Here is a 15,696-nt window from a genome sequence, read left to right on the forward strand (position 1 = left end):
TTTATTATACTGTAACATAATTACTTAATACCGGCTTAAGAGTCCTTTTAAGGCTCACGTATTAGGAAGAGTTTTAAGAAAAGAATAACGCTTTGTTTCTATGTAGAGCTCACTGTTTGTATACTATATTAGAATTTAATCCTCAGGACCCCATAAGATATACAATATAGATGTTTTTGTTTTTATTTTGACAGAAAGGAAGATTGAGACTCAAAGTTCTAGAACCTGCCTCAGGTCACACAGCTGGTAAACACTGGGCAGTGCTGAATCTTGAATTCTGGTGGTGTGATTCTTAGATGCCCTGGTATCAAATGAAACTCTTGCCCTAGAAACCTGCACTGCCATCCCCCTGCCACCAGCAGGTGCTGGCAGAGAGGAAGTTTATATACACATTTTGAGGTCAGCAGAAAGTTAAAAGGGAAACCCGCTCTCCTGCTTACACATCCACTGGAGCTGCCCCCAGAGCATGGGTCGGCTTTGATCAGACTTGTGATATCAGCAAAAGTGAAACTTTTGTTTCCTCTTTGACATAGTTAAGATAGACAGACTGCAACTTTCCAAAAGAAAAAAGGTAAGAAAACCCAAAAAGATTATACAATAAGTACTGAATCCAAAGAATGAGTTTCAAATATTTTTTTAAATTTCAGCATTTAAAACCATTAATTTAATTACAATTTAAAAACCAAAGCATTTGGCTAAGCCCTAAATCTCCTGTTCTTCAGATAATCACATGGGCACATGCAGGACAGCAGGCTCACAGCCTTCCTCTGTCCGTCCAGCCGATGCTCAGCATTCTGCCTCCCCTGTCCCCAGAGGGGCCAGGCTGCTACATATCTAGCCCTTTTCAAGTAGCACCGAACTCCAACTTAAATTGTTTCTGTTTCAAAACTCCAAGATTCCAGGGCTTTCTCTCACATCTCTTTCTACTCTCAGATTTGCAGAGCCGAATCAATGAACGAATGAACGATTAACCTTTTCCATGTTCAAGTTATCATCCATCTGTTCCCGGCCCGTGCACTGATTCACTCAAAAGACCCATCTCCTCCCTTCTCTTCACATCTCTCTATCCTCTGCCACCCCAAACACCAACATCTATAGGCACACCTATACTGTTTTCTCAACATAATGCGGGCTTACAATAACCAATGCAGGTGGTGCACAATAAGAATTATCAATTTACATAGGAGACGGGTCATTCCACCATAGTAGCTATTGAGAATGAAACAGTTTTCAATCATACATGAGATCTGTATTGAAATCCTTCCTAGATAAACGGGGCTGCTGGTTTTTATCAAGAGTGGTCCTTTCCACAAAAATGTGGGCACCCCATGCTTTTTGGAACATCTGTGGCAAGCAAACTGTGCACCAAGGTCTAAAAGAGTAATAGGAGTTGGAAAATGATGCATGAACCTTTATGCAGATTTAAAGTAACATTAAAGAGATTCTTTGTGTGTAAAAGAAATTATGATTTTTAGCATAAGATTTTAGCACATCATACATTAAAAGGTCAAAGCACTATCTTTTTATTCAATAAAATGAAATCTGCTTATTACCTATGGTTTTAAAAGAGGTATTTTCTTTTGGCCAACTTTTAAAAACAAGTTATAAGTAGTTTCTGCTCTATTTAGAGATGTATCTTATTAACTTAATACCTTATAATTTGGGCTGAATTCATATTTATGTGGTAAACCAACATCTAAAAATATGTTGTTTTTATGTAGCCCCTTCCAGCAAAAGCATGCAGGATTATATAGGTGGCATGATTTTGGAATAATGACCCATTTCATGCCATGATTTAAAAAAACATTATTCAAGTAATTCTCATTCACTGTAACCCTTATATCTCCTCTTTTCTTCATCTCCTAGGGCTTTTAGAAAATTCTGATGTATAGTCCTTGAGTCCTTGCAATCTTTCAGGCATTGTTTCAGGTGCTTACGTACAGTGTTTCATTTATTTCTCACAATGACCCAGTGAGGTAGTGGTATTGTGCCCAACTTTCAGAAGGGACAATGAAGCTTGGGGAGATGAAATATGTTACCCAAGATTATAGTAAATCTTCGGATTCAAATTCAGACCTAACCCCGAAATTCCTTATTCTCAGCCAGTACACACTATAATGCATTTGTTTTATTTTACTAATTTTATTACTCTACTGCTGCATGGCAAATCAATATCATTCACTTAAAACAATAACAAGCATTCACTTTTCCCTTGAATCTGCAATTTGGGCGGGTTTGATGGGGAAGGCTAGTCTCTGCTCCATGCAGCCTCAGTCGGCTGGGACAGCTCAAGGAGGGTGGGGCAGTGGAGATCTACTTCCAAGACAGCTGGTTCTTCTTGCTGGCAAGGTGGTGCTGGCTCTTTGCTTCTCTCACAGGGGTCTTTCCACAAGGTGGCTGGGATTTAAAGACCAAGTGTTTCAAAAGGCAGCAAGTGGAAGTGGCCAATTTCATGGGCCCAGAAACTGGTGCTGTGCCATTTCTTCCACATTTTATTGGCCAGAAGCAGGTGGAGAGCCCAGATTCAAGGAGTCAGAGATTCTACCTCTCAATGGGAGGTGTGCCAAAAAACTGGGGGACCATGTGATAAAACTCCCACAACTTATAAGATTTCCAGTTCAGCAGTGATTTCATTAAACTGTGAAATTCCTATTTTATGAATCTTCTCATCTCCTGTAACTTTGTGGATAAATACTTCCAAATGGTAGCTGCTCAGAGGTAGGAAGGTCTGGATATTTTTTCACTTTTCCTACATACTCTCCTTATTGTTATTGCAGTCGCTTCTCTATATAGCTTATTTCGGTTTCTGAATAGAGACCCTGGGCTTAAAAGGGAACTTCTTATTTTCCTGTCTTCTTTTCAGTGTTCTCAGCAGATTTTCTTTAACATTTGATATCTTTGGTTAACTTTATTACATTTTATCCAGTGACCCCAGTAGTTTCTGAATTCTATTTTAACTAGAGAATTTTCTAGAATATTGTCAACTGAGTGTGATCTTCTGCTGAAGCTACACTCTTGGCTTAGCAACTAATTAGCATACAGGCTCTACCACACACAAGTAGATTTCAGCCTATTTAACAGTTTTTTAATTTAAAATATAATTTAAAATTTAACACATTTTTCCTCTTTTAGAAAGTGATGATTCTACCAGTTCTGTCATTTGGGCAAGAAATTTTTTTGCCAGTTATTTCTTGGGCAAATTTTCCTTATTTCGCTCCATTTTGTCCTCTCTGCTTTGGCCAAATGAAACAAAAAGCTTCTCCCTCTTTGTTGCTTGCATTGCCCCATTCACTCCTCTACCCCTCAAAGTGTTCGAGGTTGCAAACACACTGTACAAACAAGGGAAAACACCATTCCTCACCCCCAGCAGACATTACTAATCAATCACTGCTTCCTTCCCCACTGAGCCTGGATGTGGCCCCAAAGCATTTGTGGCTGCAAAACATCTTAGCCTCTACTGTTCAAGTAATGAGACTTACTTGACTTCTAGGATAAACACTATTCCCTCTCTCTCTGGAACATCTCATCAACTAGGACAATCCAGTCTTTCTAATCTCTCAAATATTGTTCTGAATTCCTTATTTTTATTGACTAACCCTTCCTGCTGCCTAGCCTCTCCATCCATTCTCTGAGCTACCTGGAGCCACACTTGGTGCTACCTGTAGCACTGGCTATCCCAAGTCCCTAGGTCCAAGAGTGACCTTAGCTAGGAAACATTTGGTACTAATTCTATCCCAACTCTCTGGAACTCAGGGTCAAATCACTCAGGCAGCAATTCTGACCCTGGCCTTGGCTGTAGTCCTGACAGCATCCTTTACCTTGTCCCAGGATCTCCATCCCACCTTAAGACTAGTGGCTGGATCCTGTCTTGGTTTTGTCATGTGCTTTCTGCTACCCTCCACCCTCCTCTATAGCCCCCACCTCAGGATGGGGATCTTGTGCCCAAACCCACATTTCACCTTTATGTTTTGTACCTGCCCAAACTCCTCCACTATTACCTGAGTAAACTCCTGAGTTATTCTTTGGACACTCAAGGAAATTAAATAAATTTCAGTGTATGCTTTGCTAACTTGCTGGGTGACCTTTTATATAAGACTCTCTGGTACCAAACACTTTCTCTTCAAAAACTATGCCCCTCTCTTGGATCAGGACTTGTTCTCATCACCTATGGCTGGAACAGTTTCCCACCAGCCACTCCACTACAGTAGAGAGGTCTGTTTCTCAGATTTGATACATCTTGGTCTTTTCCTTTTATCTAAATTTGACCAGTTCATGCTTGACTGGGATACTAGATATGACAGTTTGATTCCAATTATTCCAATTGGCCTTTTGTATATAAAATCCTTCTCACAACCACAGTGTTTGTATTTTGGTAGCTGTATTTGTCCTGCCTCCCAGATGGACGAGTCTCAAGAATAAAGACAGCAGTATGTATCTCTCACCTCCTCTGTAACTCTCCACACCAACCAGTTAGGAGTTTGGTTGTATACAATGTGTATCTAATAAATATTGCAGCTGATGCTTAGAATGAAATTTGAAGGAAATAGATTCAGTGGCAAGAGTCTCTCTGAATGACATTCTATATAATGGATCAGATTAAGCATTATGAAGGATACCCTCTCAATTTTGTGAGTTAGATTCTGTCATCACTCTTGGAATAAGACACCTGACATCTGGGCTTTGCTCTTCGTTTTGAGTGTAGCCATGTCAAAGCCTTTGAAATATTTTGGATTGAAAATGAGATTTCAAGGAAGTATTTCATTAGAAGTGGGTATTATTCCCTTTCAATTGCACCCAAAGCTTCAGGTTTTTATCCTTTTATTAACTTTCTATCACATAACTCCTTTTTCTAATTATGTATTAGCCAATACACTTTAATTTGCAGAATGAATCCTGTTTGATTTCAACAAAAAATATGATGGAAGTTAAAGCTTTGAAGAAGTGACACAAAAGTTATCTTTAAGTTACTATCACCACACTTTCTTCTAGATTGTACAATCAATCTAGAAGCACCTATGTATACTTTTGAGCCACCGACAAGTTTTACATTTATTTAAATCATATGACCATTAAGAGCAAAACTTAAGAAAATTTTTTAAGTTGAAATAACTTTAAGCTTACTTTATTAAAACCAGTTACTTTGTAGATAAGTTCTTTTTACTCTGGGAATTGCATCATTTGCCATTTTAAAAGGTGTTTGTGTGTTTGTACCTTATTTTTTTCAGTCATTTATTGTTGTGTATCAATCTACCCCCAAAGTTAGTGTCTTAAAACAACTTATTTCTAGAGAGATGAAGTGACTTTTCCCAAGGCTGTGCTACGCATTTACTCTATAAAAGTATTCTGAACTGATGTTCGATGAAGTTTCTGCTGTTATATATAAGTTGCGTCACCCCTTACAGCTCACTGTCTTCTCTTCTTTGTATTAAGATATTTGGTTGTGATATAATTTGGGCTATGTCAAAGCAGATATCTAATTTAAATGATCCTGAGTAATTAAAAGATTTCACTGTTTACAAATGTTAAAACTGAAATAAGTAAATATTCATTTCAGGGAAGCAGCTCTTCTTCCTCTAACTGGAGGTTTCTTCTGGAATGTGAGACACCTGGACTCTCTCAACCTCCTCACTTGCCCTTCCCAGAACTGGGGTGGGGGTGTAAGCGGTGACTTATTTAATTGGAAAATGTCGGAAGAATAAACCAGGCAAGCTCAGCCCACCTACCTACTCTTTCCCCTGGGAACTGACCTGTCCCCAGAGGGTGGGTTATGCTTTCTCCTCCAGGCTTGATGTTTTATGGGGCAGACCCTCTGGAGGCCCACCGCTGCCAGTGTGTGGGTGGAAGAATGTCTCATTCTGGTGTCTAGTATCAGGAAGCACAAAAGCATTCTCCATTATTATCTTTAGCAGCAAAAATGGTGATATTCTGGTCTCCTACCCGCAGACTCTTCGGTCTTCTTTCTCCCTTCAGAACTTAGAAGGGTGCTATTTACAGAGTCACTGTCAATCCTCAACTCAATCACAACTATTATTGTTAACACTTGTTGAGCACTGTGCCAGGCTACTAGTTTACTCACTTTTCATGCATTATCTCACTTAATCTAATTATAACAAGGTCAAAGTAACTACACAATATAACTGGGGGTTTTGTTGCTTACAAAGTTGGCCACCATTAATTCCTCCCCTCTCTGCATGCACATGCCTCTCCTCACATCAAGAGATGGGGTCTATTTCTCCTCCCTTTGAATCTAGGCTAGCCTTATGACTTGCATAGCAGAATGCAGCAAAAATGACATTCTGGGACTTCCAAGCCCAGGTCTTAAGAGGCCCAGCAGCTGCCATTTCCTTTCTCTGGGGAAGCCAATCTCCTATAGTGAATCCTGGCCTAGACTCCTGAATGATAAGAGAAAAGCTGGAGACTGAGCTCCAATGGAGGAGCCAGACATATGAGTGAAGGCTTCTTTGACCCCTCAGCTCCATCCAGGCTGAGCTGAACGCAGCCAAGTGAGTAGCTCCAGCCCATACCTATGGAACAGAAGAACCACCCTTCTTCTGCAGGCCAAGCCCCGCCCAGATTCCCAGGCATAAAATTGTGAGAAATGATAAATAGTTATTTTAAGTCACTAAGTTTTGGGGTGGGGTGATATACAGCAATAGACAACCGAACAGAAATAAAATACAAACTTGCAGACACCCTTTAAAATGGCAAATGGTGTCACTGCTATGGTGTACCAAGAACTTTAAAAGTTCTGTGGATCACTTATTTAAACCATAAAATCATGATCTACTTGTGTATGGAGTACCTATATGGTCCAAGTCATGCTTTCTTTTAAATGTCATTCTAAATGAGCCACCTTCAAAGGACAAATGATAATATCACCTCAAGACATCAGTTCCACTCTTATTCAAGGAGATAAAAGCGCTTCATTGAAAAATATGATCTCTTTCTATTCCTTGCAGAGATCTCATCATTGCTTTGCCTCATATTAGATTACCATGTAGGACAGTTTCTATACCCTGGCTCTATTTGTTCCTCTGGGGAGCCCTCCCCATCCCTTACTCTGAGCCCTCAAGCTGGCGCACTCCTCAAGAGTGTCTCTTTAATGCTCTGCTGTTTTAGTACAGTGCTCATCACATATATCATATATTTACATAAACTCCACAAGTGCAGAGACCTGCCTGTTTCTTTACTGCTGTACTCTAAAGCACCAGAACAGCACTCCATACAGAGTAGGTGTTTCATGAATATTTACTGGGTGAACAAGTGAATGAGTGAAATGTGCCAGCCTCCTCCTGACCTGGATACTGTTTCTTGGTGTTGAGTATCCATTACCACTTCCTTCCTTTCTCTCCCTTGTAGTGTAGGGGTTGGAAGCCTGGAAGTTCCTAGTCTCACTTGTTGCCAGGGTCCAAATGCAATTCAGTTCTGTCAGAGGGATGAACATGCAGGAAGTCTGGTGGGGAAAGGGAGCCAGGGAAGTTCTTCAGCCACCAGATGTGGTGGTGGCTGACACACAGTTTCAGCAGATGCATGTCTATAGAAGCTGGCCAGCTACCCAGTACCCAGTGGGGGTTGTGACAGTAGCACTGGATTCTACAGTTTCCTGCCTTCTGGGTGACCGCTTTGGCAAAGTCACCTAAATGCCTAGTGGTGCCCCTTTCACTCCTGCGAGACTTAATTTCTGGGAGCACCTAGTTCCCCGAAGTATCTGGAGTGCTTTTTATTTGACTACTGAGTTCTAACTGATATGCCTCCATAGACTGCATTCCTTGAGGGCAGGAAATGCCTGATGTATCTTTGCATACCCACACCTGCATGCCTCTGAATCACAGCAGAAACTCATAATAACAAAGATAATAAGAATAATAATAGCAAATGTTTATTTAATGTTTACTAGGCACCCAGCACTGTTCTCAGTGCTTTAGATCTAGTAGCTTATTCAAGCTCCTCAATAATCCTGGGAGGCAGGTGCTATTATCGTCCGGTTTCACAGATTAGGAAACTGAGAACAAAGAAGTTAAGCAACTTGCTCAAGAAAGCAAGCATTAAGTGGTGGACTGAGGATTCAAACCCAGGTAGTGTGGCTTTCAAGTCTGTACTTGTATCTAACACTCTCTCCTGCCTGGATAATGTTTGCTGAAGGACTTGAAGATACAACCACCAAAATTTTAGAACTCACTTATTATAAATGTCCTACGTGTACTTATCATAAAATAGCATTGCAGGATATTATTTTAAGACTCTTAGCTTTTAAAGATGTTTCTAGGGTATCAAAACAGCTGTGTGTATATATACACACGTACTTTTTTTTTTTTTTTTGCTGTGCTTAACTGTATTTTTTCTGATTACTCAGAAGAACAATGAAGAAATGGGGGGCCTAGGAAATAATTAGCATTGTAGGGATGGTAAGAAGAACCATGGTGAAGAATACTCATAGGTTTCATACGATTTTCTTGATTCACATCTTTGTGGCCCTCGCCCAGGAGCACATGGCCACTAGTTGCAGTAACTATAGGGCAAAAATTTCTCTCTTTACTGTGGCTTCCGCCCAAATGGAGAACAAACTTTCCTACCAAGACCCCAAAGACACAGAGAAAAGAGTCAGGGAAGATGCAAAATCATGCAAACGAAAAAGTCTAAGTGGGAATGGACTGAGCACCTCATCATTAATACTGAGGAAAAAAGTGCACAACCCTCAAAGATGACAAGTGCATAAATCCAGTGGGTGGAAAAATGTACAACAATAGATGTTAGAGTATCTTTTTCTCCACTCCAAGATGTCTCTTGATACACAGAGGCAGATCCAACAGCAGAGGAGCCCTGGACAGGCCATCACTTACTCCTGAGGGGAAGAAGTGTCTTAATCTGATGGATGCATTTGGAAGGAAAATCTGAGCACAAAGAACCCATCCTTCTTTCTCTCTTGTAAGTAAAGGTGTCTTTCTTCTCTACTCCTCCATGTCTCAAATTTTAAAGGGTCAATTCTTTCCTGGTGGGGTGGAGGGTAGGTGTGCCCTGTCCATTGCTAAGAGTGACTGGGAGAGTAAGTCTGTACAATTCTGAGGTTCAGTACTGGAAAACCCACTTTCCTAGAGTTAAGCCACAGTCCCCAATTCAGGTCTACAGCTCCTACCTGCAATTCCTAAATCCCCAAAGTGTTGAAAACAAAATGTGTTCCCCCAATTCATCTGGCAGCAAAACATGAAGTGACCTGAGTCACCGGTGGCAGAACCTGACCTTAACTGACAGGAATCTACTTACAGTCCTTACTGTGTCCGAGACAGTAGCCAGTAGCCACATATGCCTTTTTAATCATTTACCATAAGATAATATTAAAAATTCAGATTCTTAGTTATACAAGTCACATTTCAAAAGCTCAACAGCCATATGGAACTAGTGCTACCACATAGGACAACACAGACAAAGACCCTCCAGCACTGCAGACAGTTCCGTACAATACTGACAGAGTCAAGGCATGTCTCCTTACAGACATATTCATATTTGATTATGGGGTATCCCCCCTTTAATAAACAGCATATGTGTCGTTTCCCCCCTAAATCTTAAAAAACTTGGAATTCCAAAATCACATCTGGCCTCGAGGATCATAGATAAGGGAAGGTGGGCCTGCATCAGTTTTTATCAGTATTAAGGCAATACTGTGGTCTTCCTTCTGCTTTATACCTTACCTGTTATGGACTGAATATTTGTGTCCTCCTATATTCATGTGTTGAAGCTCTAACCCCAAATGTGATGGTATTTTGGGGTGAGGCCCTTGAGAGGTAATAAAGTATAGATGAGGTCATGAGGGTGGCACCCCATGAGAGGATTAGTGTCCTTATAAGGAGAGGAAGAGGCACAGAGTTCTCTCTCTACCATGTGAGGACACGGCCTTCTTCCCTGTGACCACCGAGGCAGAGACTGGAGTGACGCAGCTACAAGCCAAAGGACACCAAGGACTGCCAGGGGCCATCCAAAGCTAGGAAGAGGCAAGGCAGGATTCTCCCCTGGAGCCTTCAGTGGGAGCATGGCTCTGCTAACACCTTGATTTTGGACTTCTAGCCTCTAGAATCATGAAACTATAAATTTCTGTTGTTTAAAGCCCAGTTTGTGGTAATTTCTTATGGCAATATTAGGAAACTAAGACAGATTTTGGTACTGAGAAGTGGGCTGCTGCTAAAAATGTGGAAACAGCTTTGGAACTGGGTAACATATAGAGGCTGGAAGAGTTCTGAGAGGCATGCTAGAAAAAGCCAAGAATGCCACGAAGGGACTATTAAAAGCAACTCCTGTGAGGGCTCAGAAAGAAAAGATGAGAGCTGTAGAGAAAGCTTCCATCTTAGAGAATACACCAATCATCAGGAATAAAATATGCATGGTAAAGGCCATTCTGGTGGGTCTCAGGCAGAAATGAGGAACAAGTTATCAGTCAATGGAGGAAGGGTGATTTATAAAGTAGCAAAGAACTTGGCTGAACTGTGTCCTAGTGTTTTGTGGAAGGGAGAACTTGCAAGCAACAAAACAATATTTAGCTGAGGAGATTTCTACGAAAGCACTGCAGGAGAGACTAGGTTCTTCCTGACTGCTTGTCGTAAAGAATAAAAGGAGAGAGACGAACTGAGGAAGGAACTGTTAGGCAAAAAGGAACCAGAACTTGAAGATTTGGAAAATTCTCAGCCTATCCTTATTGCAAAAAATGAGAAAGCTTGTTCTGAGGAGAACACTTAGAGTGTGGGTGAACCACCATTTCAATAAGGAAACTAGTATGGGTGTGAGCCATGGACCACCTCAGCAGAAACACAGCGAGTTTGAAATGAAGGAGACAGAAACAGGATGAAACGAAGGAAAACTGTCAGACTAATTAGATCCTACAGGACTGGACCGGAAAGCCACTGGGCTGTGAACATGCGCTACTCTTCAAGACAAAGGAAGAATGACCCCAAAGGAGACTCAGAGATCTTCAGCACTGCCTCCTCTCAAAGGTTGGGGAGGCATCGCCTGGATTTCAACAGGGCAGATGGCCTCTGCCCAAAGCCTTGGCGGGCGACTCCCTCTCTGCACAGCTCCAGAGGCAGGACTGCTGCCCAGTGGGTCCGGGAGGCAGAGCATCAAACCAATGAGGATTATTCTGGAGCCTTAATATCTAAGGGAATTTACCTTGCTAGGTTTGGGACTTGCTTGGGACCCTTCATTCCTTTCCTCCATCCAATTTCTCCATTTTGGAATGAGAAAGTCTATCCTATGCCAGTCCTACCACTGTATTCTAGAAGCATGTATCTTATCTGGTTTCACAGGTTCACAGCTGGAGAAGAATTTTGCCTCAGGATAAAAACCTATCTGGAGTCTCACGCATAGCTGATTTAGATATTTAGATGAGACTCTGAGCTTTAGATGTTAGAGTTGATGCTGGAACAAGTCAAGATTTGGGGGGCTGTTGGCATGGCATGAATGTATTTTGCATGCAGGAAGGACATGACATTTGTGAGGCCAGAAGCAGAATGTTATGGACTGAATGCCTGTATCTCCCCTAAATTCTTATGTTGAAGCCCTGACCTCCAATGTGATGGTATTTAGAGGTGGGGCCTTTGGGAGGTAATTAGGTTTAGATAAGGTCATGAGGGTAGGGCTCCATCATGGGATGAGTGCCCTTATAAGAAAGAGAAGAGAGACCAGAGACTTGGTCTTAGAAGATGGCCATCTGAGAACCAGGAAGAGAGCTCTTCCCAAGAACCAAATCTGCCAGCACCTTGATCTTGGACTTTCCAGCCTCCAGAGCTGTGACAAATAAATGTCTGTTGTTTAAGCCACTCAGTCTGTGGTATTTGTTAGAGCAGCCCAAGATGACTAAGACATTACCTTACTCTAAATAGGTTAAGAATTGAGGCAGGAAAGAGAAATACGACTTATTAGGCCCCCTCGAATTTCAATAAAAGGCAGAGAATTGTGCAGGCTCCTCTCCTCTGCATATTCATGGACAATTCCGGCTAATCACAGTGGCGGATTTTGTATGTATTTTAGAATCCTTGTTCTAAGGAAATATAAGTTCCGTTCTGGCAGAGAGACAGCGGCTAAATGACTAGAAAACTTCTAAGGATTAATAAAGATGCCACAGATGGGACTGCTACAGTGGGTGGGAGGCGAGACTAGATGAAGTTCAAGGCTTATCCACGTAAGAGAATCCAGGACAATACTATTGCCTCCCCCTCACTGGTTCTTTTCCAGTGTCTGTCATATCTTGGGGACTGGTCAAATGCAGACATGTTTTGGGACAGGAACATGTCCATTAGAGTTCAGAACATTCTGAAATTTCCTTGAATGCCCCTAAGGCTACCTCTCGGTGGGGGTGAAGTGGGTTGGGGCAGCCATGTTTCCTTCCTGCTACTCAGCTTCTTCCAGCTCAGGTTTCAAGAGTAAGGACAGCACATACCCACTATATCCAGCTTATTTTCTTGTCCATATGGGGTAAGATATATCACAGAAATCTGGCATGAACCTACTGGAGCCAAAGAATACTAAGAGAGATGTTCTGCGTCCCCTGTAGGCTCCACCTTGTTTCATTCTGCTATATGAGTTCAGGCAAGTAGCATAACCCCATATAGCCTCGGTTTTCTCATCTGTAAAACAGAACACTCTCTGGTCCACTATCCTCACAGGGTTTGAGGATGCAAATCAAAATTAAAATACTGAATGAGCTACTATATGGGAAAGTAATTTTTCCATTTTAAATACATTATCTTTATTATTTATCTTTAAATAATAAATAAATAATTATCTTAAATACATATATTAATATAATAATTATATATCTTTATATCATAATAATTATCTTTAAATACATATATTATTACTGATGGGGAAATTCCATACAGCCTTGTAAAGCAATATCTATGAAAGCAATAATCTAAGGGAAACCCTTGCTAGATTCTTAAAAGTATTGCTATGAGTTCAACACAAAGCAGCTTTAGAGCATAAATTGAATTTCCGCTTCTAAAGGAAAGTAAGAGATAATGTTCTTTGTCTTAATTTGACAGTGGAGAGGCTCCTGAGTATTGGCCAAGAATCTAATATTGGATCGTACCAAAACACAACCATTTGCTTCCTGAATTGCATCATAAAGATCTCTCGATAAAATGCTGCCTCTGACAGAGCATTTACCAAGACTGCAAGGCTGAATTCACGTTCAGATCCTAAAAAATACCCACCTCCATCTTTTCTATTCAACATACCCTTGGCTTTCCAATTTGTATAGAATTTGAGATCCTGTCCCTATTGCAACTTCTCAGGTAAGCTTCACATTTCTGGTCTTTAAGATCAATGTGCAAGCCGCCCAGCTCAAACAGTGGCCAGAAGGCATGATGGGCAACTCCCTCCTGTTTGCTTTCCTAAGATTAACATATGCTAAAGCTTTGATTTCAAGAAACTAGAGAATCTGAAAAACCACGTGTACAGGCTTTAAAAAAATAACAATCTTGAATCTTCAATGTTAAGCTGACTCAATTTAAATTCATTTTCATTGATTTCTATCCTAGAAATTACAAGTCTAAAGGAAAAATTAACTGATGATTTAACTGAATTCTCACTGTATTTTAGAAGGAATTTGTCTAAAGAAAAACAGTTTAGCTAGTTTTACATCAGCAAATTTAAACACTTCAAGAGATTCTTTTTAAGCTTAAGAGAGATGAAACTTTTAAGACTAAACATTTTCTAACACAATTCTCTCAAACACATTAAAAATGGTTTAACAACATTTTTGAAAAGTTAAGTTGTAGATTTTCTTAAGTCCTTAAATGGGCCACATATCTCCACGGTTTTCTTTATCCACATTTAAGTAAAAATCCTGGAAGACATATTTGAGATAAAAGGATTTTTAGTGTGCTGTAACTTCCGAAGAGCCTCCTTAATTATTAAATTCTGTGAAAGTGAGTTGTAAACTGATAAAAGGACAGTCATGCCCTCCCTCAACACACAAAGTCCTTCTAATACTAACTACTGTGGGTCACCTATTTGAGTCTTTTCCCAATCCCCGTGCCATAATGCGAGCTTTACCCGAAGTTTCCGCTAGTGCTTTTTTAAACAATTTTTTAGGAAGTTACTTTGGTTGGTCCTCTCTGAATGATTTTCACAAGCAACCAGAGCCTTGAGTTTTCAAATGGTTGTCAACTTTCTTTTTTCCTTTGTCGTCAGACCCCAGGCTTGTCAGAGTCCAGAAAAAGTTAGTCTCAGATCTCGCACGTCTATTTCAGTGTCCTATAAATTCATCTTACAGCCGAACATTTATTTTTCTAGAAAAGAGCAATTCCTGCAGTTTCATCCAGCTCTAGTCAAATGCATCTTACTTTCTCTTCACTTACTGGGAATGAAAGTTAACATTCAGGACCGACAACTGAAAGCAAGTGATGAGCAAGGAATTAACCATCGGGCGCTCAGTCGCAGTGATTTGTGAATTCAACAAATCAACAAGTTTTCAGCCAGCGCCTACCAGGTGCCCAGCCTTAAGCAGGAACACGACTGAGAAGGCCAAGCTCCAGGACCCCAGAGATCAAGCCCGGGACCTAATCGTGGAGATGAGCTCATCCTGAGGGCTTCCCCGCGAAACCATCGCCCGGGACCCCACAGCGCGTTTCGCCTCGACTTCTACCTGCCTTCGGTTCACGGGGGTGGGGGTGGGGGGTCTCCTCGGCCTCCAAGACGAAGGGCACCATCGCATCCGCGAGAGGCGAGTCTCCGAGAACTCCATGCCCATTTTGCCTCAGCCAGAACAAGTATCAAAGCGAGGAGCCCCCATTCAGGAAGCTGCCGCAGAACCCAGAGCGAGAGGAGCTACTCTTTGCGTCTGCGATAACCTTGGAAAAGAAACCACTAAAAGAAAGAGAAAGCGGGCGGTGGTGGTGGCAGGTTGGAGCTTCCAGAAGCGTTTGCTAAGGCCTTAGACATTTCTTAGCTCGACCCGACGAAGTAACCCAGGGGGCGAGAATAAGTGTCCTAGGGAAAGTCAGCAGGCAGAGAGGGATGAGCGAGGGGAAAAGAAGTGATTCAAATTAAATTCCCACACGCTCAGGGCAGTCGGCTTTAGCCGCAGAAAGCGAGCGGAGGGGACGCACGGCGCACACGGCTATGCTGCGGCCACTGTCTCCGCTTCCCGCCGCACAGACGGACAGGACAGACGGGCAAATCCGAGCGAGGGACTCACCTTCAGGGTTGGCGCTGATGAAGACCCGGACGCTGCGGCCGGCGGGCAGGAGGTGAGAAGGCAGGGCAGTGAGGTTTCCAGAGAAAGCCGCCCGCCGGAGCGCAGAGTCCCGGGGACAGGGCAGCTTGGTGCCCGCACCGGCCGGCCACATCGCCCTCTGGGAGGAATAGCCGCCGCCGTCTGCTCCTCGGGCTCCTGCCCGCGCCTCCGCGGAACAGCTAGGTCGATCCCCGCAGGCGGCGCGGCTCAGAGACGCTCCGAGCCCGAGGCGCCGCCGGCGAGCTCCGTGGCGCACACCACCGGCCGGCGGGTAGCGGCCATACGGACCCGTGGACCCCTCTCGCCGCTGCCTCCTGTCCCTCTGGGCGTCTGCCTTTGCTCGCTGCCGGAGCTCAGCGCAGCAGCCGGCGCGAGCGGGAGGTCAGCGTGGCGGCGGCTACGCGCGCGGCGCCCCTTTGCGCCGGGAAGCGCCCGCGCCGGTCGCCCAGCCCGCGGCCATCTCCCCGCCC

General features: G+C 42.6%; 1 protein-coding gene across 1 annotated transcript in view; it reads right to left on the reverse strand.

Annotated features, from left to right (window-relative positions):
• NWD2 (NACHT and WD repeat domain containing 2) overlaps nucleotides 1-15,338 on the reverse strand; it is a 159,249-nt gene extending 143,911 nt beyond the window's left edge. The window contains exon 1 of the mRNA XM_046657326.1: nucleotides 15,188-15,338. Within this exon, the coding sequence (XP_046513282.1) occupies nucleotides 15,188-15,338 (151 nt within the window). The remainder of the gene's footprint in view (nucleotides 1-15,187) is intronic.
• Between the last annotated feature and the right edge of the window lie 358 nt (nucleotides 15,339-15,696).

This window comes from Equus quagga, chromosome 3 (assembly GCF_021613505.1).
Source record: "Equus quagga isolate Etosha38 chromosome 3, UCLA_HA_Equagga_1.0, whole genome shotgun sequence".
In the NCBI taxonomy this organism is placed as follows: Eukaryota; Metazoa; Chordata; class Mammalia; order Perissodactyla; family Equidae; genus Equus; species Equus quagga.